Source organism: Triturus cristatus, chromosome 9 (genome assembly GCF_964204655.1).
Source record: "Triturus cristatus chromosome 9, aTriCri1.1, whole genome shotgun sequence".
Lineage (NCBI taxonomy): Eukaryota > Metazoa > Chordata > Amphibia > Caudata > Salamandridae > Triturus > Triturus cristatus.
The window spans coordinates 1,037,426,533-1,037,453,961 of NC_140592.1; the positions used below are offsets into that span (position 1 = coordinate 1,037,426,533).

Genomic DNA, 27,429 nt, shown 5'->3' on the forward strand with positions numbered 1-27,429 from the left:
CTTTAAAGATTGGGATAATATAAGCTTTCAAAAGGTGGGAGATTTCTAGGAGCAGAGGAACTAATGCTCTACACCTACTTAAAGAATATGAACTACATCACACACATAGTTTAGGCTCCTGAAACTTAGGTATGTGCTGGGTAGGTTAGAAACGGACTACTCCAGCATACCAGATGCACCGCCACTGAGATTACGGTCCTTAAGGAAACACCAGGGAGAGGATTGATATCCCCATCTTACAAAAAGCTTACAAACAATAACAAACTGTTCTGTAGCCTTAGAAGGAAATCTGCAGGAGATCTGGAGAGCACAAACACAGGTTGGGAGGATGCCTCGCACCATTCCAGTGAAGTGGCAATAAAATCTAACTTTAGGATGATACAGATAAAATTCCTGCATAAGGTGGACTAACACAGGACTAGATTGTTCAAAATGGAGTTATTGCAGACAAAAGATTGCTTAAATGTAAAATATAGTGTTCCTGCACTATGGAGTTGCAAGAAGATAAAAGCATTCCGAGGTTGGAAGAGGGGGAGAAATTAGTGGAGGACCTAGGGGAGGAAGTAGGGTTGATGCACCAATTCACAAAATTAGGGATCCAGAGAGAGAGAGATTGTGGTATTTATGCACAAGGATTCATAGTGTGAAAAACAGACAATGATATGAGAGAGTGGGGGAACCCTAACAAGACTCAATACAGTCAAATTGGTATGGATGAGTTCCTGGAGGCCAAGAAGGTATGAAGGGAGGAGAAGCCCAGGGAAGTTCCGTAAAACATGGAATCCTTGGAGGGAACATCTTGAAGTGCCAGCAGAACAGCGCATCAGGGTGATGAGATCACTCCAGTGGCGACAAAGGGGCATGGTAGAGGAGCAACCTGATATGACAGCATATCTGTCATGGTTGACTACTGACAACCCCTTTTGGAGGAGGAGATTGTGTGAACAAAAACACTTAGCACTTTTTTACATTCTATTATTAAATATCAACAAAAATATAATTTATGGGGGCGTGGCTTGGACGGCCAACATGGCAGATGCACCTTAGCGGAGCTCCGCACATCCACGCCATTGAACAATTAAATCCGACATAATCCTGAACTGCGGAGCACATCGGCTGCACCGCCATGTAGCCAGAGAACCAGACACAGGATTCCGGGCTGAAGAGGCAAACGAGCGGGGTTGCGCCCAAGCGGGGCTACGGCCGCGCTGGGGCCTGGCACCGTGTGGCGGGTGGCACAGTCTCGGCCCGGTGTGAGGCCCAGCGAGGAGGGCGGAGATATTCACGACACTGAGGGTAGGCGGGGGCGCCCCGGGGCCCGAAGACAACCTGGCTCCATGTTGCGACCGTGGCCCGGAGGGCGTGAAGCACCTACCGCCTCTGGACGGACTCCTTGAAGCGGCCTCCCTGCCTGCCCTGTACCTCCCCACGGCCCTGTTGGGTGGGGGCTGGACTCGCTGGCGGTCCAGGCGGTCTGTGCGACCTGGGCAGTTGGTGCGGCCTAGAGGCCTGACCCCTGATCCAGAGTGGCCTGCAGCTTGCGGGCGCGGCCTGTAGGGGGTGGGCGCCTGTGAGTCCCTGATGGAGCTGCCTCCCAGTCGGGCCCGCGCCTTTCCGCAGCTGACGACAACCATCTGAACTGGGTGTCCCACTGGGCGCGAAGGCTTGGGGGCTTGACGCGGACTCCCGTGGCTTCGGCGCTCGCTGGGCTCAGGGGGCCCATGCAACCGCCCCCCCCCCCCTTGAGATTCGCCCGTGTGTAGGTCGTGCACTGCTGCGGTGAGGAGGAGGGTACCATTGGAAACATGGGCCTAGAATATACGCATTGGTCCAGGAGGAAGATTGGCACTGGAGGTTGGGGTCCTCACCGGGGGCTTGATGTGAAGCTCCTGACCGCTGCAAGTGACCTGGTGACATTGGCCTGAGGTGAGCTATTTCTACAACAGTCCTGCTGAGTGGTGATGCCAGGCCGCTAGGGCGGAGTGGGGATGCGTAGTGGACTGGGGTCCGGCGAGTCTGCTCCCTGTAGCGGGGCCTACGTGGCCAGCGGTCATGGGCTGCGGAGGCGGCCAGGCGTGTCCCGGTGTGGCTTGTGGCCTGAGACACGTTGGATTCCGTGAGGCCCGGCCTGCTGCGTAACCCCTAAGAGATACCGCGACTACCCAGTGGCCGTCAGTTGAGGGACGGTGACGAGGGACATACTCTCCCCCCCTTCCCCCTCATTATAATATCCGCTGCTCTGGCTTCATCGTCAGTTTCTCCATTGTCAGGGGCAAAGATAAGCCGGGCGTCGCCAGCACTAAGCAGAGCACCCTGGATCAGTATGCCATGGCCCGAGAGGCGCTATGGGGGAGATATAAGTGGCACGATGCCAGACAACGCGATACTCCTGGCGGCCATCATCGAAGCAAGGAACACCCTGGATGCCAAAATCAGCACGGTAGGATCAGAAGTATCCTTACTACGCCAAGATCTCAGAGGAAGAGATGCGAGTGCCCACAGTCGAAGATACCATAGCCACCCTACAAAAAAACGTTAATAATCTCACGGTGCTGACACAGGAACTGGCCTGTAGGTTCTTAGAAGGAGAAGGACGCGCACAACGCAATAATCTGCAGTTCATCGTCTTCCTGGAGGGATGCGAGGGCTCATCCATGACCCATTTTCTTACCCAATGGTTATCAGACCTCCTGCCAGTAGAAAAACAGTCTGCTTGTTTTGTAGTTGAAAGGGCACATCGTGCTCTAAGAAAGAAGCTGCCCCCAGGTGAAACAAACATTGACAAAAGCAAAAATATTTTTGGTTTCAAAAACCATACATTGCCACAGTAGTTCCTGGCACTGGAAAAAACTAATTTGCTCGCAGATATGTTCCTTGTAAAATAGCAGACTGCTGCCATTTACAGAGAAGCCAGCCTATATACAGAGAGCTATACATAGAATTTTATTAAAAACAGAAGGTCTTGGTTAACACCAGACCTAAAGAGGGTCCGAATTCTTAAAGAAAGTCACAAAATTGCACCCATGGTATATGTCCTTGCATTAGTACAGATTTACATAGTTCATGAATTCACAAGAATTTACAGAAGTAGGTCAAGAAATTGTACTCCTAGAAAGAAAATCTGTGTAATGCATGTTAGCATGAGCAAATACGCATGTGTAAATTTGCTCAGGCGTAAATCTGATGAACGGGTAACAAGTTCCCATTCCCACCAGCCACTTTTTTCCCACAACCCTGGAAGAAGTTTTATTTCTGCCCACATCCAGTGTAAATTTCCAAGCTTTCTCTATATGGGAACATTTTAGAGACAAGCTGAAGACTGTGGGGAACTACTGATTACCGCTACCTCCAGCCCTAGTATGTAAATCTCCAAAAAGGTGGCAAAATAAGGGAATTGCTAGCATTCTAACCCTACTATGGTATGAGCTCTGGCATAATCAGAGAGGCTATTATCAGAGCTATTATATAATGAGATTGCTTCTCTAATTTGTCATCACACAATACATGGCACCAAAGGGACAAGAGGATTTTGTTACAGGACAAGCAGATTTATGAAGTGACCCGTACCATGGACAAGTAGTTATTTTATTAAATTCCACACCCCTGGCAAACGCTCCACACTACACCAAAACTTACTGGGCACTTTCTGGAACTCCATCAAACACCCGATGAGATGAGTTGGGCAGTTTTGGAATCCATTCCAGCCGGTTCCAAAGTAAAGACACAACTGTTCTCATAAGGAACAACAGTGTGTTTAGGTTACAAACCTCCATTATTGGTCTTCATGATGAGATACTTTGGTGCCAACTGAAGAGATCAGAAACATTTTACCAACTGCAAGTTTCATTAATTTACACTATATGAACTTCTCTCCACATCAATCCGACGGGGTGTGCATGGGCTCCTCACCACACAATTTTTATTGGGTAAGATCTGGGCCACACGAATACTTGTAAACAGAAGCCCAATTGCAATAAACTTATTATAACACCCATATGTGTTCTAGCGATAAATTTAGAAAAATAATAAGTAATGTGACCTTCATCTTTTTATCTGTACGTAGCAATGAATAACTATCACCATTAAAATATATTTTATTAAAGCAGCGAGTGGTTGTTCCAAAATTTGCTATCAACAAAATAACGAGAGCAATCTAGTCAACCATAGATATGGTCTCACTAATGATGGTCACTTTTTCGCATAGGAGTGAGAAATCAAATGAACAATTTATTAATAACTTCCAACATACCCAAGGTCATATGTGATGGTGACCTAGGTTAATTTCCCCTTATTTCCAAATACCTACACAACGTCTTGGTCTCCTTAGTTAACAAAGTAAAGACACTGGGCTTTGTTTCACTCCCCACCTATATTTTGAAGATCAATTATCAGTACAGAGTACACATCTATAATATTCCTGTACTTAAACTGTGCCTGTTTCTTGAAGAACAACATGTGCCACTTTCATACAAGCCATTATATTCTCACAGACTTCTGCAACAACTTGTTCAGTGGATCTACTTCACATTTAGTTAGTAGTCTGAGAAAGATCTAAACTTCTGGAGGATGTGAACTTGTGGACATTGCCAAATTCCACCATGTCTTGCCAATCTAGCTTTCTCTTCCTTGACTCGCCACTAGATAAAGATGTTGCTCAGGGGCCTAGAGCTCAAATAGCTAACTCACATTGCAACGCTCTTCCCTTGGCACAAAAACAAATATGGGACCTATAAAAGATTAAAAAACAAAGTATACTATATATTGTAGCATCGCAAGCGAAACAGCAATGTTTTGATTCATCTGGGTGTAGGTGCTCCATAAACGCAATGGTTTTTGCAGCAGACTGTCCAAATGTAACATTGTACCTGATTGGGGACATTGGTAAAGACACCACATTTATAGGCACAGGAGCACCCTACATAGTGTTGCCTTCTGTGAACGAATCAGTAATGCCTTGCAAGATTATCCAGGCATATCTTCTACACCACTGGATGAGTGCAAAGACCCACATAATCTCAATCTGTTTCCTCCAAGTATGCATCTGTATTCAAAGAAGAACAGGTTTTCACAGTCGAATCAGCAAACATTTAAAATTGTCCCTTAGAGCAAAGTAAATCATCTAATTTAGAACGCTTAAATATGAAAACCAAAGCTTCTATTTTTCCCAACCCTGGCTCCCAAACTTTTATCTCAAGTGTCTCTCAGGATACTGATCCTCGAGCACCTAGATACGGCACGACAAGTCAAACTTAGTTCCACGCTCACAATTAGACCACAGAGAAATGAGAAACAGCAAGTACAACTTATCTGCATTTATTTGATATCTTTAAACAGAAACATAAGCCCCATTTGAAGATACTTTACACAAGATTTTTAAATTATTGTGCCAACATCCAGGCAGGATGTCCGACACGGAAGAATAAAATGGCACAGACTACAAAATAAGCTCCCAACGATAGGAGGCAAAACAAAGAATAAAATATAATAAAATGTCCTGGCAAAATGGAAGCATGCTCCACAAGGAAACAATGCACCAAGAAAATAAAATGCCAAGAAACCCTGCTGCTGATTTAAATAAAATCCTAGTACAACTTCTTGACGGCTCTTGGTCCATAAAAAGTCTATCACATGGAAAAAGAAACTCTTTGGAACTAGAAAACACTCTTGGATGTGGAAAAAAAAATACTGAGGAGTGTGTGCCAAATGATAGGGCCTTAATATTGTATAAATATTCCCAAAAATGTCTGTTGAAAATAACTTACCATCCTTGTGGTCCAGTGGTTTGGCTATTTCCAGGTCAAAGGTGTCCTGCATTTGCTGACCTCGAAAGGAATTGAGATGTTCTTGCTCTATTAGATTGCTTTCATCCTCTTCTAGTGGCTGCCAAGTCCCATCCACAAACCACTGCCCACGCATTACGGGAATTTTATCAGCTTCTACAATACAAAATATGAAAAACCAATAAACGTTCATCCACCTCTAAAACACTGTTAGAGTTAACATCTTCAAAATACTTTTGTAAGCAAGAATACCAATAATCGTACTAAATAAACAGAATTAAGCTTTAACCCCTTAACTGCTGGGCCTTCCCCACCCATCTCCCCTCCAGTCCTAACCCCTTTCATGGCTTTTTGGGGTTGTTTGTGCTTTGAACTACATAACCTTTTGTCCATATAAGGTATCCACGCCAACTTTGTGTCCTTCCCCCCCCCCCCCCCAACATCCTGGAGATTCTAAAGGCCAGGGTTAGTGGATTCTCCTGGAGCAAAATGAGAAAATAGGCAAAACATAGTTCAATTTGAGTTTTGGGGAAAAAATAAGAAAAAAAATACCCTTTTTTAACCACTGTTTGGCATTTTTCAATAATGCAGCCCATTTGTTCTATATTTTGTTCTCCCAACCTACTTCAAGTTTGTGGTAGAAACCAGTGTGAAAACCATGGGTGAACCAGACAAGCTATAGATTTCTGAAACATAAACCAAATTCTGAATTCAGCAAGGGGTCATGTGTGGATCCCCTGAAGATTTCCAAAAGAAACTAGCCGTTGAAATAAAGAAATATAGAAAAGGAGCAGGAAAAAAGGATTTTGGGTCCTACCTCAGCTGTCACCGAGGGAAACATAGCAAACTTGCAAATTTTTAAAAACTAGACCCTTGGGGAAATGAAAAAGGGTGGGGTGGCTTGTGAAACTCACCAGGTTTTTTGTACCCAGAACCATTGTAAGCCTCAAACTTTGACTTTAAAAAAAAACACAGACACATTTTCCTCACATTTCTGTGATGGAAACTTCTGAAACATGTGGGGAGCCACAAACTCACTTACACCCAGCATTCCCCGAAGTCATGCAATAACACTGGTACCTCACTTGTGTGCGTAGGCCTTGTGACCGCAACAGGAAACAGATACAACATAGACACCACATTTTGCCACTCACAATTGACCGTTTATTTGCAAAGGTGGTAGTTGTTGGGTTTGGGCCCTAGCTCACCCGGGCACCTACGGGAAACCTTGCAAACCTGCACATTTTTGAAAACTACACAATCAGGGGAGTTGAGGGCTACATGACCAGTGTGGCTCTCACTAGGTAATTGTACCCAGAAGCCCTTGCAACCATCATACGGTTCTAAAAAAAAAAAAAAAACCCACACATTTTCCCTTACATTTCTCTGATGGAAACTTCCGGAATCCGCAGCAAGCCAAAATATTCCTACCACCCAGTCATACCCCAAAGCAATGCAGTTTGAACTCTGAGAATCGAACATGTGCATATTTCTAACGGAACTCACACTCTTAGGTAAACTGTTATCCCAGAATCAGAAGATGAACAATGAATGGGTGATTTTTAGAGTAAATGGGAGGCCCCAGGTTTAGGAGGACCAGTTACTATGGCAAATGAAGTTTTACTACTTTGCCAAAAGGATCGGTCATAAAGAGGGATCCAAACTAACCTTTGCCACAAAAGGCAATGCCTCTCCTATCAAAAACTGAACAGTTAAAAGCAAAAACATTTTATAGAACACAAAACAGAAATAAGAAGTTACTGATTTGTGTTGAAATCCATTACATGTCTGTCCAGCTGAATTAAAATAACACTCACTGACCAATTCATTGTGCTCTCAGCACTTGCTCTCACCTCAACATCTGTACCAACACCAATCAATCCTCAACCTAGTTACACTCTTTTCAACAACTGATTCACAACCTCTCAAACAGCATGTAGGCTCACCCCATTTACTCTCCCACTCCATCATCATCCTCACGATATTATAAGAGAAATTGTAATTGCATTTATACAGTGCTTACTATCGCAGACGAGGCGTTGGAGCACTTCACACCAGGTAACAGTGGGCTACGGGACCTAAAGTTAGTGGTTAGCCCAGCACTGTTGGTTGTTGGCAATTGGGATTGGTCTTGTGTGCTCAAGCAAAACATTCCATGCATTCACTCCAGCTTCTTTGTGGTGAATTTAATTAATTAGAAGGGGGTAAGTGACAAGTGCATTAAATCAGGAGATGCTGTTTCTACAGATTTAAAGTATAAACAAGGTGATAAGATTCAATACCCATTAGAATTCGGAATAGGGGGGGCAATTTCTTTATTTGCTCCAAATTCTTCAAGAACTGAATGAAGGATTGCAACCTGCTCCTCCTGGCAGGAACGGTGTCTCTTTTGTACATTGTTTTGATTCAGTTTTATTATTTAAAAGATGCTTTGAGATGTCTCATTGACTGCTTCTGAGATACACAAAAGCTGTGAATTATTCACTCATCACGAAACATTTTTGGGAATTTAAATAGAAGATTGGTGAACTGGACTAGATATTACACAAATATCAAGATTTCACTACAGGCTTGCATCTCTGAAAGGCAGGCATGTCTATGAACAGTATAGCACAGTGAAATCTGCCTGCTATACCCCTGTCTTATCCTACCTCCCTTTAGTACATTTTATTTTTAGGAAGAAAAAGCAGCCGATGTTGCCTCCTTTTGCCATTCATCCAAGCCTTAATTCACAGCAGGATCAACCAATATATGCTAATTAACCATGATCTGCAGCAAACACAACACATCACTGAAAAAAGGTGCATATTTATCATTTTCAACTGTTACAAATATGGTACTTCATAAGTACTCATTAATACCCCTCTCGCTTCTACCCTGCCAATAGTAGAGATTTCCACTGTAAACACTTAATTTCCACTCATGTGCCTAGATGCAGTTCCATGGTAATAAAGATATCAAATGCAAAAATATTCTAAAATAGGCAAAATAAACTCAAACATGAATGTCAGAAAGAGAGCAAGGAGTTCGGAAGGACTGAGCACAGGCTTCTGGACAAAAGAAAAGTTAGAGGCAAAGGGGCTTTTAGCAGTGCTTAATTTGAGACGGTGGTTGCTTGTGCTAGACACCAGTACTAGATTTGATTTACTTATTTAATAAAGCGGCTGAATCACCCCCGAAGGGGTATCTCCGCGCTAATGGTGGAAAGGACGCAGACCAGAGGGAATTAATTGCAGAAGAGCTCAGTTTTATGTTGTTTTATAAAAAGAGGATGATCCAAATACTTCCGGAGATGGGGAGGTATTGATACCAGTAGAGGGGAGCTAGGTAGGAAAAGGCTTTACCCCCCCGAATGAGTTTTCCTAAAACTGGGAGTAACTAGGAAGGATTTCTCTACCTATCATAAGGATCTGCTCGGCTGGTAATGGATATGTTTTTCTATTAAATAACTGGATCCTCTACCATTCAAAGCTTTATATGCTATACAGCAGATCTTGAACTTAACTCTCTTACGTATGGGAAGCCAGTACAGTTGTAGCAAAAGGGGGAGAGAAGCCAATCTGGCTGGCATGTTCTGGACTAGTCAGGCATCTGTGTTCTGCACCACCTGGAGTCTGTTCAATGAGGAATCGTTTGCCGCAGCCAGGAGAGTGTTACAATAGTCCAGGCGACTGATCACCGGCACCTGAACAAGAGATTTTTGCACAGAGATTGGGAGGAGAGGCAATACTCTACGCAAAAGGCTCATGGTATTCCTTCTAACAGTATTTTTTTTGTTAGTCAGATTTTTTAATTGCTCTATTGTCCTGAAGAAGGTGACGTAATACTTAATCACCGAAACACCGCGTCGACAGTTTGTTTTTCTTTTTTGTAATAGTCATAAATTGACAAATGTTTTTTAATAATGTAAAAACAGTGTGCTCTAGCTAAATCACGTACAGTGAATTTTGTGGTATCATTGTTTTTTTTATTGGGCAAAAAGAAAAAGACATGGTACAGTGCATTAGCAAGTCGGCATATTGGTCCATCGTGAAAACAAGACAAATATATCCAATACAGTACTGTCCACCACACCGCCTCCCCACATACATGTGAATAACAAATGCTAGGCAGCAATCCACAACTGGGCACGTAGTCATACGCAATAAGAGTCCCATCCCTTTCGGTAACATACTATAGAGAAAGCGTGATGTTCCCATCAGGGCGGGAGTGTATCTTCAAATCCTGGGACCTCCAGCATGAGACGTCGATCTCATTGTAGCTCAATGGTAGGGGATACACACAAGACTCCTCTGTATTTATTACACCTCCCCCCACTTATGGTCCCATTTTTTAGGGCACCCTCTGTGCTTGAAAACATATTTTTCGGCAATCATTGCCCTATCCATATCTATCGCCCAGTCCCTCAGGCCCGGGGCAGCCTCCGCTCCTCATTTCTGCACAATATTGCGTTTCGCAATTGACCACCCCATTGAAGCCCAATCCTGTTCTGCTTGTGTAAGATTAGTGGCGTCCCATATGTTGAACAGACAGAGCTGGGGGACAGCCTTCACAGGTTTACCACACACCCCCTCCATCTGCTTTGTAATGTTCCCCCAATATGTTTGCATTTTGGGACATTCCCACAATATGTGAAAAAAGGTGCCTGGCAGATTACAGCGCCGAAGGCACAGAGGGTTAGGTCGTCTTCCCATTTTAAACAGTGTGCGAGCGTCAAAATACACTTGATGTAGGATTTTTAGTTGCACCAAGCGCAGGCGCAAGGGGGTGGCCACAGCCCTCGGAGATGCCAGGGCATCACGCCAATCCTCATCCTCGACCCCTGCCAGGTCCTCTCCCCAGTGCTGGCGCAATCGGGTCATGGGGTCCGGTCGATTATTCAGGAGCTTCTTGTATGTGAGGGATATGGCCTTTGAAGGCATAGGGTCAAGTAACAGTCTATCTTCCAAAGGGGTGGATGTAGCCAAAGGACCGTCTTTAGGCAGAGCAGCAGCAATTGCGTGGCTGATCTGTAAGCCTCTGTGTGCGCTAGGTGGTATTTGTTCTGCATATCGTGGAGGCGAGTCAATAGCGGGAGTAGGTTAGACTTGTGGAACAAGACCGGGTCAAGGGTGATAAAAATGCCAAGGTATTTAAAACCCCGTGGAGCCACTGGTATTTTATAACCACTCCGGTTGCACGGTGAGTCCCCTCAAAGGACGTACAACTGCGACTTGGACCAGTTGATCATGTATCCAGAATGGGCTCTGAATACCCGGAAGATATTTAGGACTTGGTTGAGAGATCTCACAGGTGAGGCTAGGTAGAGAAGGATATAGTCTGCGTATAGGGAAATACGGTCTTCATGGTCATCGGTCCATTTCAGCCCTCTAGTCATCGGATCTCCCCTGATCCAAACTGCCAAAGGTTTGAGAACCAGCGCAAAAAGAAGGGGTGACAGAGCTCTGCCTGGTACCCCCTTGCAGTGGAAACTATTTCGATACGTGGTTATTGACCACCACCTGCGCAGTCGGCTGAGAATAAAGGAGTCTAACTCATTTAATGAATTTGGGGCTGAACCCCATTCGGACCAAGACTGCGAAAAGGAATTCCCATTCAATGGTGTCAAAAGCCATTGTTGCGTCAAGTGACAGCAGAATGGCATCTTCCTTTATGGTATCTATTCGTCTCAAAACCGCATTCAAACGGCGAAGATTTAAGGTCGTATTGCGGCCGGGCATGAACCCGGACTGGTCCGGATGCACCAATCCGGTCAGATACGGGAGAAGCCTGTTGGCCAATACCTTGGCCAATATTTTTGCCTCAGCCGAGAGGAGAGAAATCGGGTGATAAGCTTTGCAATCCGTCACTGGTTTGCCTGGTTTGTATATAGCCACGATGGAAGCCATCCTGACTTCAGAGGGCAATACCCCAGTGTCAAAACTCTCCTTATGCATGCTTAACAGGTGGGGGAAAGCTTAAGTGCCATTGGCTTGAAGAGTTCGATCGGGAGCCCTTTAGGTCCCATGGATTTACCTGATCGTAGGTCTTGGATGGCCTTCTGGATCTCCGTCACCATGACATCGCCTTCAAGGGAGTCCCTGTCTTGTGTTGACAGACAAGCAACCTTAATGGTCGACAAAAGTTCCTGAGCCATGGCGGACTGAGTTCTCGACCGGTGTGTACACCGAGGAGAAATGTGCAGCAAAAGCGTTAGTGATGTCTTGGGGGTCGGTAAGAAGATAGTCATCCGCCCCTTGAATCTAATGTACTCACCGGGATGCACGCTCTTTCCTTTCCAACCAGGCCAACATCCTGCCCATACACTTGCCATATTCGTAAATTTTATGCCGAAGAGTGGTATTCGGGCCGTGGTGGCTTCATTTAGAAGCTGACGGTAATCTAGTCGCACCATGTCAAGTGAGTGTGGAGCCTCCACGTCGGACGTCGATGCCAGGGCCTTTTCTCTTGCTAGGATATCCTCCTCTAGTTCAACCACCCGTTTGGTAAGTTCCCTCTTGTGCCCTACCATAAGTGACAGTGTGGTATCATTGTTAAAACTTTCTAACAAACTCATTTTTATAAGCATTCCTTTTTAATATTGTTTGATTCGATATATTTACATTTGTTTCTCTTCACACATGATTCTGTACTTTAGCAACTTGGAAATGTATTGTTGTCCTTATACATTTAGATCGCGGATTTATTTTATCTGATTCACTAGTCTTAGGGTCTTCTCTTCAAACTTGGGAAATGGGAATGTTTGCTCTTATGTTGATATATACCCATCCCTTTTCAGAGGATCAGGGTACCTCCCTTATATTGTGTCTGGATGTAGGAATGCCTTCATGGTGAAGCAAATTACTTTCAACTCCAGCAAATAGATATGGAGTCAGATTCCTCTGGCCACCACCTCCACAACTCAGTAGTCATGTAGGCCACAAGATAATGGTCCAATTGCAGTCAAGTTCCACAATATGCACAGATCAACAAAATTCCTACCATCCAGTGTTTCCACAATTCTCCCATTAAAAACTGTACCCCACTGGATGAGCCTAGCACCCGCAACAGGAACAAACTGAATCGGTCAAGGTTTGCAAGGATCTGAATGTAAGACAATTGGTGTGGGATTCACACAAGGCACAACACTGGACCCCCAGGGTGTACAGTTTTCAAAAATGTTCAGGTTTGGTAGGTTTTCTGGACTGCTGGCTGACCCTTGTGCCCTAACAGTGCATCCACTGAGTATGGAAAGGGAGACTAAATTGTGATTTACCCACACTCTACTGGGCCACATGTGAAAACTACACCCCAAAAAGACAATATTGCCCCTCACTTGCCATGGAGGATGGGGATGCTTAAGCCCCCAGGGGAACAGAAAAAAAAAAAAAAAAAAAAAAAAAAAAAACAATGCTCCCGTTTTGAGGTGGGAGCACATCACGATTTAAGGGTGGTCAGTACTCACCCTTTCTTTTTGGAGCGTTTTTGCGCATTGATGTCTAGTGGGCTTTCTACCCTCCCTTCCTGTGGAGGTGGGGGGGGGGGGGGAGAATTCTATATGATTAGTAACACCCAATCAGGGAAAACCTCACAGTCCCTCTATGATGTCGGGGTATAGTTCGATGCTACAGTGTACATTTTGTTTGTTTTGGCGCAATTTAAATTCCCTGCTATTTAATGGGCTTTCTGCTATTTAATGGGCTTTCTGCTGCCCAGTGGCTAAATGCAGACAAACCCCATAACTCCCTACAGTGGAGAACACAAAGACTGTATTGTCCCTGTTGGGGTGGGAGCATGGAAAATGGCAGTGTTTTTGCCCAAATGCAAAAATACCTGGCGTCTAGTGGGGATCCTATTCCCCGCCAGGGAAGATTTGGTGCAAATCCCTCAATCCGCCTAAGTCTCCTATCTTTCCCCAGGTGGCAGAAAGACTATTGTCCCTGCTGGGGTGGTTGGGTGAGGGAATTTGAAGATAGCCTGATGCCAGAGTGTGCCGTCCTATCTTTTTTTTTTGTTTTGCCACCATTTTGAAATCCCTGGCGTCTATTGGGTTTTCTGCTCCTCAATGGTCAGGAATGGGATGGTGGGGTAGGGAAGACAACATCCCCTATCGGGACCGGTCGGTCAGGGCAGGGCAGAAAGGCTCTATTGCCCCAGCAGGAGTGGTAGGCATTGTCACCCCACCCTTTTTTTGGCCTAGTGGAAAATCCCTAATGTCTAGTTCATTTTCCTACTCCAGGGAGCAATATGTCTCGGGGGAGTAGAGGGGGGGTGAGAAAGGGGGGCAGAAAGGTTATTACCCCCTCGATGTGGGGGCATGCCGGGGAAGGTGACAAGCCCTTCTTTAAAAAGAAAAAAGTAAGAATTTCCTAGTTTCTAGAGGGGTTCCGACCCTTCCAGGGCAGATTAGGAGCATCCTCCCATCTGTAACGGGGTGGGGTAGAAAGAAAGGTTTCTCTTTTGGGGTGGGAGCGTGGCCATACACCACGGTGGGCGACGCCGCACCCCCTTTTAGTTTCAATGTATAATCCCGGGGTGGCTAGTGGGCTTTCTGTTCCCCAGGGGGGCACATTAAGTTTAAAGACTCCCATCTGCCCCCTGCAGGAAGCGGGGGTCAGGAAGACTGATTGCGTTCATGACGGGTGAGCATAGGCCCATGGCCTGGGAGGGCGCTCCCTCTCCAACACCCCCAAAAATAATCCATTTTGTCTAGTGGCGTGAATCCTTGCTTGGGCCTTGTCCACACAGGGTGATCCCCAAGCAGGGGGATATATTCTCCCGTTTGCAAGAATACCTCTCCCCTCTATATCTGTGCTTGTGGGAGTGAGATATGCCCCAGAACATTGATGGCGAGCCTAAGGGCTCATTTAGTTTCATTTCCTATGTTATGGTGTCAGTGAACCATGCTATTCCCCAGCAGCCCAATGTGAAAAACGTTAAGGGAATTCCTTTGGTATCAGCACCTAAGCGATTCCCTCTCCCACTGGTGTGACCTTTCCTCCTCTTCAACAATGCCTACGTGTGAACATTCTTCACGAGGATGCCACATTAATAGCGCCCAAGGGGTTAAAATAGCATTCCAAAAGGGAAGTTTTTCCTTCTAATATTTGCACAACATATAAATCAAAGTACAAAGTATTAAATCACAGTTCTCTGAAGCAGATAACCCAAACCTTTTTAACCGGTTACCAATACAATCTGAAGTGACTCCTTTCTTGAATGGATTTTACTCTCAAGTCAAGTTTAGATTTAGTTTTTAGTTTTTATATTTTTTCTCCACATCTAATCACTAATTGGTAACTTCAACCCCCTTGCCCACCAAAACCTATGTCTGTCGAATTTATTTCTATTAACATGGTCTTCCAGAAAAAAAAAAAATGAAATAAAGGTTGAAAATAAAATGATTTCAATGCCATTGCTACCCCATCGCTTGACACACAACACGGGGATTTAAGTATTTAGGCATTATCATGCCCCTAGGGAGGGAACTCTGTTTGAGCAGAACTTGGGAAGTGTGATGGGAGAATGCCAAGCCTAAATAGAGCGATGACATGGTCTTCACCTCACAGTCATGGGAAGAGCTGCCATGTTCAAAATGATCACACCACCCACACTGTTATATGTGTTGGAGAATACGGGTTCCCCAAGAGATCTTGGCTAAAATCGAGTGCGACAAGGGGACCCTGTTGTGGGATGGTCAACACCCCAGAATTGCCTTAAAAACTCTCCAGCGATCTAGGGGTGGCCTTAGCAAAAAGGGATATAGTGCAGCACTGGGGAGCCAGGCAAGCCCCGACACTCAGGAAATGGTGCAGTGGTATGGACGAACTGATGGTAACCGAAAGAGCAGTCAACGTGCATAGAGGCTGCCCCAAAAAATGGACCAAGATATGGGGAAAGTGGAATGTATATCGGGGCAACATCTGCGATCCCCCACAGGACGACTCACAATCAGACACTTCCGACTAGTAGGGGAGCACGCGGAGGGATTGGGGGAAGGAGATGAGAGAGTGTTGAAGGAGACAGGTGTCAAGATAATGAAGAACCCGACAGGGGTCTCTCCTGTTGATTACGATTGTATTCGCAAAAGCTGTAATGTACGTTGTGAAACACAATATGGTAATGCAGTAAAGGTTGTAAGTAAAAAGGTTAATAAAAAGATTACAAAAAAAAAAAAAACTCTCCAGCGTAATCAGTAGAATGATGGACTCGTCCTGCTCGATCTCAGAGCCTACTATTGGGCTGCCCACTTCATCAATATTAATGATTGGCTATTCACCCCATTAGAGCCCTCGAATTTTAGGCTGGAACAGGCACAATGGGGTGAACAGTCCTGCTTACATTTTCTCTACAGCGGTACGGGGAGGGGATTCGGGGGACTTGGCGTCTCCTTCCAGCCACTAAGACTGCACTTGAAGCTTGGGATAGAGCCATGAAAGCTATTGGCTGGCATGGTAGGCCAACGAAGGAACCATCATTATGGGAAGGGCACTGGCTTCCTGAGATAAGAAAATTACAAGGATTTGAGGCCTGGGACAGGATTGGGATCTCCAAGGTGGGAGACATCAGTGAGGGAGGTGATATTATGCCATTCTTAGCCCTAGAACAGGAATATGGGGTGAACGCAACTCAGTTCTTTAAATACGCACACATATGGCACGCATGGAGGGCTGAGGGGCTCCCTGGTGAAGGAATCCCAAAATATGCTCCATTAGAAGGGCGGCTGCTGACCGAAAACCCCTCAACAATAACATGCAGACCCTACATATGCTAGGGGAGAGAAGGGTGACAGAAGTGGGGGATATGGAGGACAGACTGCAAAGCAGCGTTGATGCACCTGATGGCAGTGGCAATCAAATCACCGCTACGACTGGTAAAATATAAAATACTCCACAGAGTGTGATGCCACAGGTGTTGGTTGCATGCCATTGGAAAGGCACAATCCCCAAACTGCCTGTGGTCCCAGGGGGAAGACTGTTCCTTCTTCCATAAAGTCTAGAGCTGCCCTCAAATATAGGAGTACTGGGTGGTCATTTCCGGAGAGCTGGTTGAAGCTTCGATCTGGATGGACCCTAAATTTCTCCTTCTGGGAATCCCAAATGATAATGATTTTCCACAGGCCCAAATCCTGTTCCATGGCCTTGGTCTGATAGTTTCTAAAAGGGAAACAGCCGGATCCTGGGGGCACAGGACTGCCAGACTATGCAGGAATGGCGAAGTGGCATGGATATGTATATGATGGAGGCAAAAGCAACATATGCCAGTAGGGGCTGCCCTTGAAAATTACATAAGGTGGAGGGTAAATGGGTGCAATACTATTCTTTAGAAATATATGAAGACAGTGGGAGCCAAAGCCAGGATGTGTCTTGAAGACTGAGTGAGAGGTGTCCTTGTGTAAAGTCCTCTATAATGTGGTGCTTACTTCTGATATTACATTGGTCCAAGCTATTGGGAGTCTGGGGAGGGGGGTCATTTATGAGTGTTGTCAATATTAAGCGCCCACTGGAGTTAGATGCCAGACCAACTGCATGGTGTTGGTACTGGTTATTACTGAAATGTTCTGACAGTGTAAAAGAAAGAATTATTAAAATATTAATTATTTTTTTAAATAAAATGGGAGCTCACTGCGCAAAAGAGAGAAGGGACACTTAAATCAGCTGTCAAATCAATATGAAAACAGTAGCTTCTTAACAATTGGGTGTGCAGCCAAGCACTTTGGCGAGCAAGCCTACAACTGGTAATTATGTAACATCTCAATTTCTTTAATTCGATCAGCGAATATTTTTAGAATTTCCTGCTTCAGCAAGAGATGAGACTCATTATTATAGGGCCCGTCGTATCAACAGGATTATTCTTTGAATTCAAACCTATTATATAAGCTTAATCAATGACAAAAGACAGATTACCTACTACCTACAACATGTTTCCTGGTTAATCACAATGGACCATTCCACTAATCGTGATTAAGGCTTCCAGTTTTCCATTTTTACTGATTTTTACAGATAAATACAGACAGAAAACAATTTGTTTCTGGTCTGTATTTATTGTTAAAGGCGGAAAAATACTGAAAATTGTGATTCTTGTCAGTGACTTGCCTTGCTTTCTTTCGTGAATACCTATACAACAACTAAGCAGATACAGTATGGGGAGTTAAAAAAAACAGGATGAGATTTCCTTTAATACAGCCAAATGTTAAAGTATATATGAAGTAGAAAGGTAATATTTACTCATGGGTGTAATGGTTTGTTATAGTTGGCTGTTTAATAACCTATAACGTGACAGGCATTAAAGAATGAGCACATGTTTAACAGTGAAATATACCATTTTACGACGTATTCTAAAAACACAAAATAAATATAGATAAATTCCAATAAGATGGCCAAAAAATACATCTGGATAAATACAGACTGAAATGTTAAAAAAATAAATGCCATAAAACCGGGACCCCTAATCATGTACTCATAATTACCAGCTACGAACATGATTTCGTAAACCCAACTCTTCAAATGAAAGCGCTACAATTCATATGGCCAAGAAATAAATAGAAATTCACTACAATGAAGCTATGGCCGTAGCCTCAACTTGAAGGATTTTCCCTCTTGCAATAATTAATTTGCTTTTAGAACACAAAAATGCTTTACAAGTTACTCTGGTCTGCAAGCCACTGCCAGAAAGATGATTTTTATTCGAACCTGTATTAATTACAATGCGGATTTAAGGAAAGCCTTAAAAATCATTCAAATAACTTTCATCTGCCAATAGCATCATGTAAAGAACTCTTTAAAATAAAAGTTAGCACTTGTACCTCTAGCTCCACCTGGATGTTATTTCACAGGTCCTCACTTCTGTCTTTTCTAGAAAACTGCAGGCTGTTATCTTTTTTGATAGCAGATACCATTTAAAGTCAGCTTAAATTAAAACGGAATGCATGTCTTTAGGACAACTATTCTATCATTTCCATTTTCAACAGTGTTTTTGGTACTTCCCCCAAGTTCAAGATTATCCCTTCCTTTACAATACCAATCAGTTGTCGTTATTAGAAAGATAACATAGCCATTCACCAAACATTGGAACTTGAACCGGTCAACCAAAGCCTGTGTCATAGTGCATTTAAAGCTAACAAGCTCAATCCAGACCTTTCCCCCTTACTGATCAATTAATAACACCAGATCAGAATCAGCAACATGCGGTAAACTGAAGTAGGTTGAATATTTTAAAGTTAGTCTTGGTTTACTTGGGAAAATAGAATGCATGAATTATATTGCTCATGATCTGCTGAATGGCTCAGACCACTTAGGTCTCAGCCCCCCACCCACCCTCCCACCCACCCACCAACACACATCCTACTCTTCTCTAAATTGATCCAGAGGAAATTACTCTGAAAAGATCACAGCACTATTCCTGCTTGTTAGATTCCTCTCTTTACGGCCCACTTCTAGCCACTACAACTGCCAGATTGACATCAATGCAGTGTGCTTCTTTAGTATCAATTCTAAGTTTGTGACATTGCAAGGTGTGGATCTACCTAAAGAACATCTTGCATCAATATTCTTAGTCTGATCCATTTTTGTCCTTCTGGGCAACTGGTTTTAGACAAGTTGCTTTGAATAGAATGCTGGGATAGGGCTTATACTTGGTCTAGTTAACCCCTTGTTTGACAGGGAAGAGACACAAGAAGATTTGGTGACACCCTTTAAATATGTATGTATGTGGGCCTGCACAGGCTCACAGGGCATTTGAAACCTTGAACTACTGCTTTCTGCAGTGAAGGGGCAAAATCACAACCTTGCTAAAATGCAAATTCCGATATAATATGAGCCCCAACATAATCAGGGAGTTGGTTATTTGAGCTTTGGTATAATGAGAACGCTGCCATAATTTGTCACCACACCAAAAGTCACAAGGCGATTTTTTACAACACAAGTAGATTATTTTAAGCATTGACAAGTCGACCAACGAACAAGTAAACATTTTATAAAATTCCACACCTTTGTGCATATTTATGCCAGTCTCTCACTGAGAAAGAGAGATAGAGAGAGAGAATAGAGAGAGAGAATAGAGAGAGAGAGAGAATAGAGAGAGAATAGAGAGAGAATAGAGAGAGAATAGAGAGAGAATAGAGAGAGAATAGAGAGAGAATAGAGAGAGAATAGAGAGAGAATAGAGAGAGAATAGAGAGAGAAGAGAGAGAGAAGAGAGAGAGAATAGAGAGAGAGAATAGAGATAGAGATAGAGAGAGAATAGAGAGAGAATAGAGAGAGAGAATAGAGAGAGAGAATAGAGAGAGAGAATAGAGAGAGAGAATAGAGAGAGAGAATAGAGAGAGAGAATAGAGAGAGAGAGAGAGAATAGAGAGAGAGAGAGAGAATAGAGAGAGAGAGAGAGAATAGAGAGAAAGAGAGAGAATAGAGAGAAAGAGAGAGAATAGAGAGAGAATAGAGAGAGAATAGAGAGAGAATAGAGAGAGAGAATAGAGAGAGAGAATAGAGAGAGAGAATAGAGAGAGAGAATAGAGAGAGAGAATAGAGAGAGAGAATAGAGAGAGAGAATAGAGAGAGAGAATAGAGAGAGAGAATAGAGAGAGAGAATAGAGAGAGAGAATAGAGAGAGAGAATAGAGAGAGAGAATAGAGAGAGAGAATAGAGAGAGAGAATAGAGAGAGAGAATAGAGAGAGAGAATAGAGAGAGAGAATAGAGAGAGAGAATAGAGAGAGAGAATAGAGAGAGAGAATAGAGAGAGAGAATAGAGAGAGAGAATAGAGAGAGAGAATAGAGAGAGAGAATAGAGAGAGAGAATAGAGAGAGAATAGAGAGAGAATAGAGAGAGAATAGAGAGAGAGAGAGAATAGAGAGCGAGAGAGAATAGAGAGAGAATAGAGAGAGAATAGAGAGAGAATAGAGAGAGAATAGAGAGAGAATAGAGAGAGAATAGAGAGAGAATAGAGAGAGAATAGAGAGAGAATAGAGAGAGAGTAGAGAGAGAATAGAGAGAGAATAGAGAGAGAGTAGAGAGAGAGTAGAGAGAGAGTAGAGAGAGAGTAGAGAGAGAGTAGAGAGAGAGTAGAGAGAGAGTAGAGAGAGAGTAGAGAGAGAGTAGAGAGAGAGTAGAGAGAGAGTAGAGAGAGAGTAGAGAGAGAGTAGAGAGAGAGTAGAGAGAGAGTAGAGAGAGAGTAGAGAGAGTAGAGAGAGTAGAGAGAGTAGAGAGAGTAGAGAGAATAGAGAGAATAGAGAGAATAGAGAGAATAGAGATTGGGGAGAGAGAGAGAAAAAAAAAAAAGGAGAGAGAGAGAGAGAATGAATATAAAATCTTCCAGTTAATTATTTGGCAGGGCAGATTCATCTTTATCCTTCCAAGAATGATAAATCGAGTCCTACTGGGTAATACATGTTTAGTTTTCAACAAAATACAGTTTTAAAACAAAATAATAGTATTACTTCATGCGGGGGAGGGGGTCGAGCAAGATGCTATACAAATTTACAAATCATGGCTTTCAATGGATTTGTATAATCATGAATAAGCATGGAAGTGTGCTGCCCCTAGCTGCACAGGAAAAACAATCCCATAATCAAAAACTACCTTGTACTTCAACTATATGAAAAGTGGAAATAGGAGCTAAAGTAGACCATCCAAGTAGAAGAGAAGTATCTCATGAATAGTTCAAAAATAAAGGCAAGAGCGAGATTAGCATGAAGCTAATAAATCAATATTTAATCATTGCAGAGTTTCCCATAAAGAGAAAATAAAGCTTAGAGCAAATAAACCTTGGTAAAGTCAATTAGTTAAAGCATAAAGCTTAGGGTTTTAATAAAAGGCACAAGGCCTGTCGTTCTGCTCTGTATCTCTGCACCCCGCCCCCTTCTCCATCTGTATCTGTTCTTCGTCTAAAGGAAGCTCTCTGTTCCCCTCTAGCTCTTTTTCTTCTTCTCTCATCTAAGGCTGTCTTCCCTCAGGTTCTGAAGCTCCTAGTCTAGGAACACGTATATAAATCTATAAATGTTGCATAAAGTACGGCATGTTCATCTCTTCAAACTGAAATCCAGCACTCTCCAAAAGGCACATTTTCCCCCTTTTCCTCCTGCTCACACGTCAGTCATCAGGCGCTGGCTATCGCTTTGTTCTCACGGGACATTTTAATCTTATATAAAATTATTGCCTAACCTTCCGATAGAGAAACATTTTATTCCAACTAAACACTTTACAAAAGCTGCAAGACAAACTTATTATTTAAGCATTTTGAAATAAGTGCGCTTTATATCCCTCTACAGTAAATAAATGAGGCTTTAAGTTAGTTTATGAATAGAGCTCAGTTTAAGATAACATTGTACCAGCAACTAACACAATATCAGGAAGACTCCGAGGTTACTTTCAGAGCATCTATTTCACAGCACATTTTTAGGTCTCGCCTAGCGTTGCAGCGCACATGCGCAGCTCGCTCAGCGAGATTGGTTGTCAGTGAGGACTTGGAGAGAAGGGCTTAAAGCCCAGCCCCTTATTTCCATTGGCTTGTGTCACCGTTTATGGTAAACTGTGGCCTGCAATTGGAAATAAGCTTTCTTTGTTGCCTCCTTTTCGCTTTTTTGTCCGGCCCATCCGGACTGGATCGCCTGCTTCACGGCTGTCGTGAAGCAGTTTCTTATCGCAAGGAGGCGTGTTATGTAAACAAGCCGTGAGATCCAGACCGGATGGGCCGTCCCAAAAGGGCGCCGCGTGTTTATTATTTCATCGTGCTTTCCCTATAAAGTGTAAGCGCAAGGCAAAAATAAACAGCGCTGCCTTCCCGCAATGGCGAGCGCTTTTCTTTACTTTTATCTGTGCCTCAAGCATTTGTTGGATAGTTAGACAGAGAAACCTTATCAGGTTGGAAGAAAAGACAAGCATTTACAATGCAATGGTCTCGGCATTGGTAAAGTTAGAGCTATTGGCATTGCTCATGACATTATTTTTGTTTATGTTGTTGTTTTTAAAACATTTAAAGAAACGGCATTGTCATGAGCAATGCCAATAGCTCTAACTTTACCAATGCCGAGACCATTGCATTGTAAATGCTTGTTTCAAGTAGGGGAGCAAACAAAAACGTATCAGATTTAGAAAAGAAGTTGTTTGCTTACTCCCCCAATGTGCACGCATTCCAAATATACAGTGACCTGCACATGAAGCATGGTTTGTGTTCTTTAAAACACCTGATCTATAGAAAACATACTGCCCCAAAGAGAAAACCGGTGTACAAATATGTACGAACAGCTTTGTAACGTGTGATTTAGCATAGTAAACGTAAGCTGCCAAAAGTAAGACATACAGGTAGAGTTGCAAGTCTTTTTCTTACAGACTCGCCTAGAGGATCACCCAATGGAGAAAACAGCGCTACATCAAACATGAATAAAGTGACACAAAATAATCGAATCATAGCAAAAAAGACTACATATCATGTAGAGTTTCTGAAAACATGAGCCACACGCAAATAAGAAAAAAAGATGCGCCCTTTATTCTAGTTAAAAAAAAATACATTTATTTACACAGCAGAGGACGATTTTTAAAGAACGGAAGAAATCATACAGGTATAAAGAATTGTTCATTAAATTAGCCATAGATGCACTTTGTTATAACACAGTTTAATATGCCTGACCAATTCCCTTTGCTTAAGGGTATATGTAGTACGTTTTTTTTCTTGATGATGTCTGCCGTAGTGAGGGAGTGGTGGATCACTCCCTCGACCTAAAAAGGCAATTTAGTGAACACACATAATGTGAATAAAAGTTGCATTTAATTCCCCCGCAAGTGCCTCACGGTCAGTGTTTTACTATGTAGGAGAGGTCTGGAAATAAACCATTCTGCGCCCTTTGGTCATTTCGAAGTTGTCCTATTTCTAGGTTTGTGAAATGTCATCATTCTTGGTTCGCCGACTGTCCCCCCCTACAACTACTTCAGAAGCAATGAAGAGCGGTACACACTCCGCTGATCCTTATTATGGGGGGGGGGGGGGAGCGGGGGGTTACATTCGAAGAATCCAGTGGGTTTGCACAAATCTTAATCAAGCATCGGCTGCCGGCTCGCCATGAACTCAAGGGAGGTGCTGCCTCGGTGGGGGGTGTCCTGTCCCTCATGCACTGTGTGCACCGGAGGGAAGGCCTGTCCGTCCTACCTCCCCTCCCCCCCCCCCCCAATATCAGCCGGAGGTTCGTGCAGCCTGGAGGCCAGCAGGGGGAGGGACGGTCCCCTGAGGGCTGGAGGAGGGATCCACTCAGAAGCGCAGGATCACACGTGGTGAAAGGGAGCGTCAGCAAACTTGTGACCTGCAGATCCTGGAATGTACCCGCGCGTCTGAGGGGTGGCGTCACCCAGCCTGAGGGCACCTGAGACTGCCCGACTCCCTGGCAGGCCTGTTTTCAAAGGCATGTAGGGGTGGGGCAGAGTCAGTCACAAGCCCCGGGAGCTTAACACGTGCCCAAGCTGGCAGCCTTCCTCGGGCGAGCTAAACATGGAACCTACTCTGCTCCAGCCCCACTAGCCCCGCAGCGGCACCAGCATGTAACCGGCTCTGCAGCACAGGGAGAGAGAAATAAAGTAAGATCGGAGGAGGGTACCGGCGCTCAGGAAAGGGCAGAAAGACTCAGGCCCTATAGGCATCGGATAATGGCTGCGCTCAGGGTTTCAGGGCAGGAGGATATACAGCTCGAGGCTCAGTAAGTATCTGTTCTGAATCCCGCAGGACAGCTCTGTCTAGCAAGCCTTGACGTGTTTTGTGTAGTAAGGTCCGCCCCTACAGTGTGACTCGCCCGAGGTTAATCTCGGGCCAGCCATACCTGTGTTCACTCAGCGCCCTGCCAGCTCACGCCGCCTCTCCATCCCGTCTGCCTGCTCTCCTAATCCACACCTAGGACCGGAGATTAACGCTCCCTGCAGGCCCGAGCTGTGGGGGGTATTCCCATTCACTCAGGGAGGTTTAGATTGAATGCAGGCTCAGTCTTGATATGTATGGTGTCTGGGGGCTGGGAGCCAATCACTAACGCCTTTGGGGTGCATACAATTCCAGGTGACCTTCGTCCTGCGTGGAAAAACCCACACGTCTTAGAGTTGCAACTCTGATTTACACACATTTAGCTTTTTGTAGATGCTTGAATTTTCGGGCGTGCTCCTGTAGTCACCGATGTAGGAGGTCTGAAGAACTGGAAGAACTGTGGGCAGAGAATCAGAGGGAGAGGACGAGCACGCCACCGCCTTTCTCCAAGGCGAAGCAGAAATGCCTCGGAGAAACGCAGTGGCGTTTTCGGATTCGGGGGCGTGTCTTTCTTTTTCTCTCCTCTTGCCATTGGCTGGAGGAGATAATTAGAAAAGTAACGAAAGAACACGCCCCCGAATCCGAAAAGGACGGGGCCTGTTCGGAGAGACAAAGCCTCTTCTCCAATGGCTGGCCAGCATTCAAGAGTCCAGCCAATGGAGAAGAGGGGAGAAGAGGGGCGGGTTCAAGCCCCTCTTCTCCAAAACATTAAATCTCCGACTTCCGGTTCTGCCTTCGGCAGAGCGGACGGTCCTCGACATAAAAAAAGTGCATTGTGGCATTTACAATTGAATTTTTCCACAGTTTCATTTGCGCTCAGTGTGTAGTTAGATTGTGTAACTCGTGGCAAAAGCCAGATGAGAAAAGTTTGTATTGGCATAAAAACAAGAGGGGGGAGCCCAGGAGGCGGATATTATTTGTACACGATAAAGGCCTCTGTCCTCAAGTCACCGAGCCCCAATTCAGGCCTAGGGAGGTGGGTTGGGGTGGCATCGGAGACATCCGCCTGCTGCTGCACCGCCAATCACCAGAAAATCTATTTTAGCTTTAAAAAAAAAAAAAGGTTAAAGATTTGCAGTGGGCTGGACGGCGGAGGGTGGGGCCGTCATCCTCCTTGGGAGGGGCCTACCCTGCGTGCGAGGGAGCAGAGCACATTCCCAGTTTCCTGAAGAGCGGCTGCACAGGAGCTTCTCGGCTCCAGCGCGGGCTGGCGGAGGGTGGACCCGGCATCCTCCTCGGGAGGGGCCTGCCCTGCTTGCGAGGGAGCAGAGTACATTCCCAGTTTCCTGAGGAGTGGCTGCACAGAGGCTTCTCGGCTCCAGCACGGGCTCTGGGAGTTAGTGGCAGACCCTTAAGCAGGGGATGTGCGCACAGTGCTGAGGCAGGGGAGGCTGCGGTTCGAGTCCAACTAGAGAGGAGTTCGCACAGACACGGCGCTGCTCCTAGCACCGACAGGCAAGTGATTATATACCCTCTGCAAACGGTATGCATGCCCCTCCCCCACACACACTCGCACACCACTACCACTCTATTCTTTTACTAAAGAGGCTGCGTCTTTCCTACCCAAAGAATGTATTTTCGAACTTTTTCCTTTGTTATTTTGCTATAAAAAATATCTTTAATCCAGTGCAAGCCGAGATGGGCATATATCGTGCACTCTCTTCCCGACACAACACCCCGTTCACTCCTAGTAGCACAAATCTTGGCACAAAGAGAATGACTGACATTAATGCCTGAATAAAGAAACTAGGGAGGCCAAAGAGGAGAGTGGTGGGGGTCTTTCTTTCTGTGACAATCCTTAATGGTTTGATATTAACTGTGAGATTTTCGTTACCACGGAACACCATCCGCGCCCGTATTTTTGTTTTCTCTATACTTTGGGATGTGGTCGTTTTGTTACTTGGAGATCACCATGTCAAACCACCAAGCTAATGTGTATATTTTGTGTAAAGCGGCCTCAATATAGCTACAACGCGCCCGAGGCAACTGCCATCTATATTGCATGTTATTGGCACGTAACATTACTGTAAGCCTGTTAATATAGTCCAGAGCCGAGAAGGTGTGCGTTTTATGATTTCTAGGAATCGATGTAGAGAGTTGGGGAAGCTTGGGTGTCAGGGGGGAGGGGGGGTCCAATTTCTCAAAGACCCTGGGCGCGATGTGCCAACTGGTGCCCTGTGAAAGTGGGCATATACCCCCATACTAGTGTGTCACATATAGTTGGCTAAGTGAGAGGGCAACGTTGGGCACATGGCACACCTGGCGGGCACGTTCTGAGCGTAGGACTAGTGGGCATCGCATGAGAACATCTGGAGGGCTTTGATGATAGGACAACAGGCCATTAATCCTGGGCCCTTCTGGTTTCTTTTTATTATTATTTTTAACTAAACTCTTCGGGCAGGTGGGAACGCAAGAGGGAAGTTTTGAGTGTGAATCAGAGTGGGTGGTTCCAGGGAAAGGATGCCCCGGGTGAGTTCTTGAAGCAGTGCACCTCTGAGGCCTTCTAAAGCAGAGCATCTCTGGGCAGATTCCGAGCACAGAGACCACGTCCTGGGCACCTCCCAGGCAGGAAACAAATGCACATGCACTTACGGCGAGTTATATGTTGCGCAGGTGGGCTACTTGTGAAAGTAGGGGCACACCTGGGTAAGTCCTGATCACTAGTTACATTGAGCGTTTTCTGAACACGGCATATGTGGAATTTGAAATCTGGATGGAGACTGGGTGCAGGGTGACTGAGTGACTTCCCAAGTAAAGTGTTCTGGCTTGTTTTGCTCCTATTTATATCTTTGTTTGCATCACACTTCTGAATTACAAATAAACGTGCTTTAGTAATTCCTAGTATATTTTGAAACATTTGTACCAAACATTTACAAGCTACTTAAATGTTGCGT

The 27,429-nt window shown here is 44.6% G+C and overlaps 1 protein-coding gene across 4 annotated transcripts in view; it reads right to left on the reverse strand.

Moving 5' to 3' along the window:
* Positions 1 to 27,429, reverse strand: part of DDHD1 (DDHD domain containing 1) — a 317,731-nt gene that overhangs the window by 277,449 nt on the left and 12,853 nt on the right. For all 4 annotated transcript variants that reach the window (XM_085626836.1, XM_085626837.1, XM_085626834.1 and 1 more), the window contains exon 2: positions 5,763 to 5,936. In XM_085626836.1, the coding sequence (XP_085482962.1) occupies positions 5,763 to 5,936 (174 nt within the window). The remainder of the gene's footprint in view (positions 1 to 5,762; positions 5,937 to 27,429) is intronic.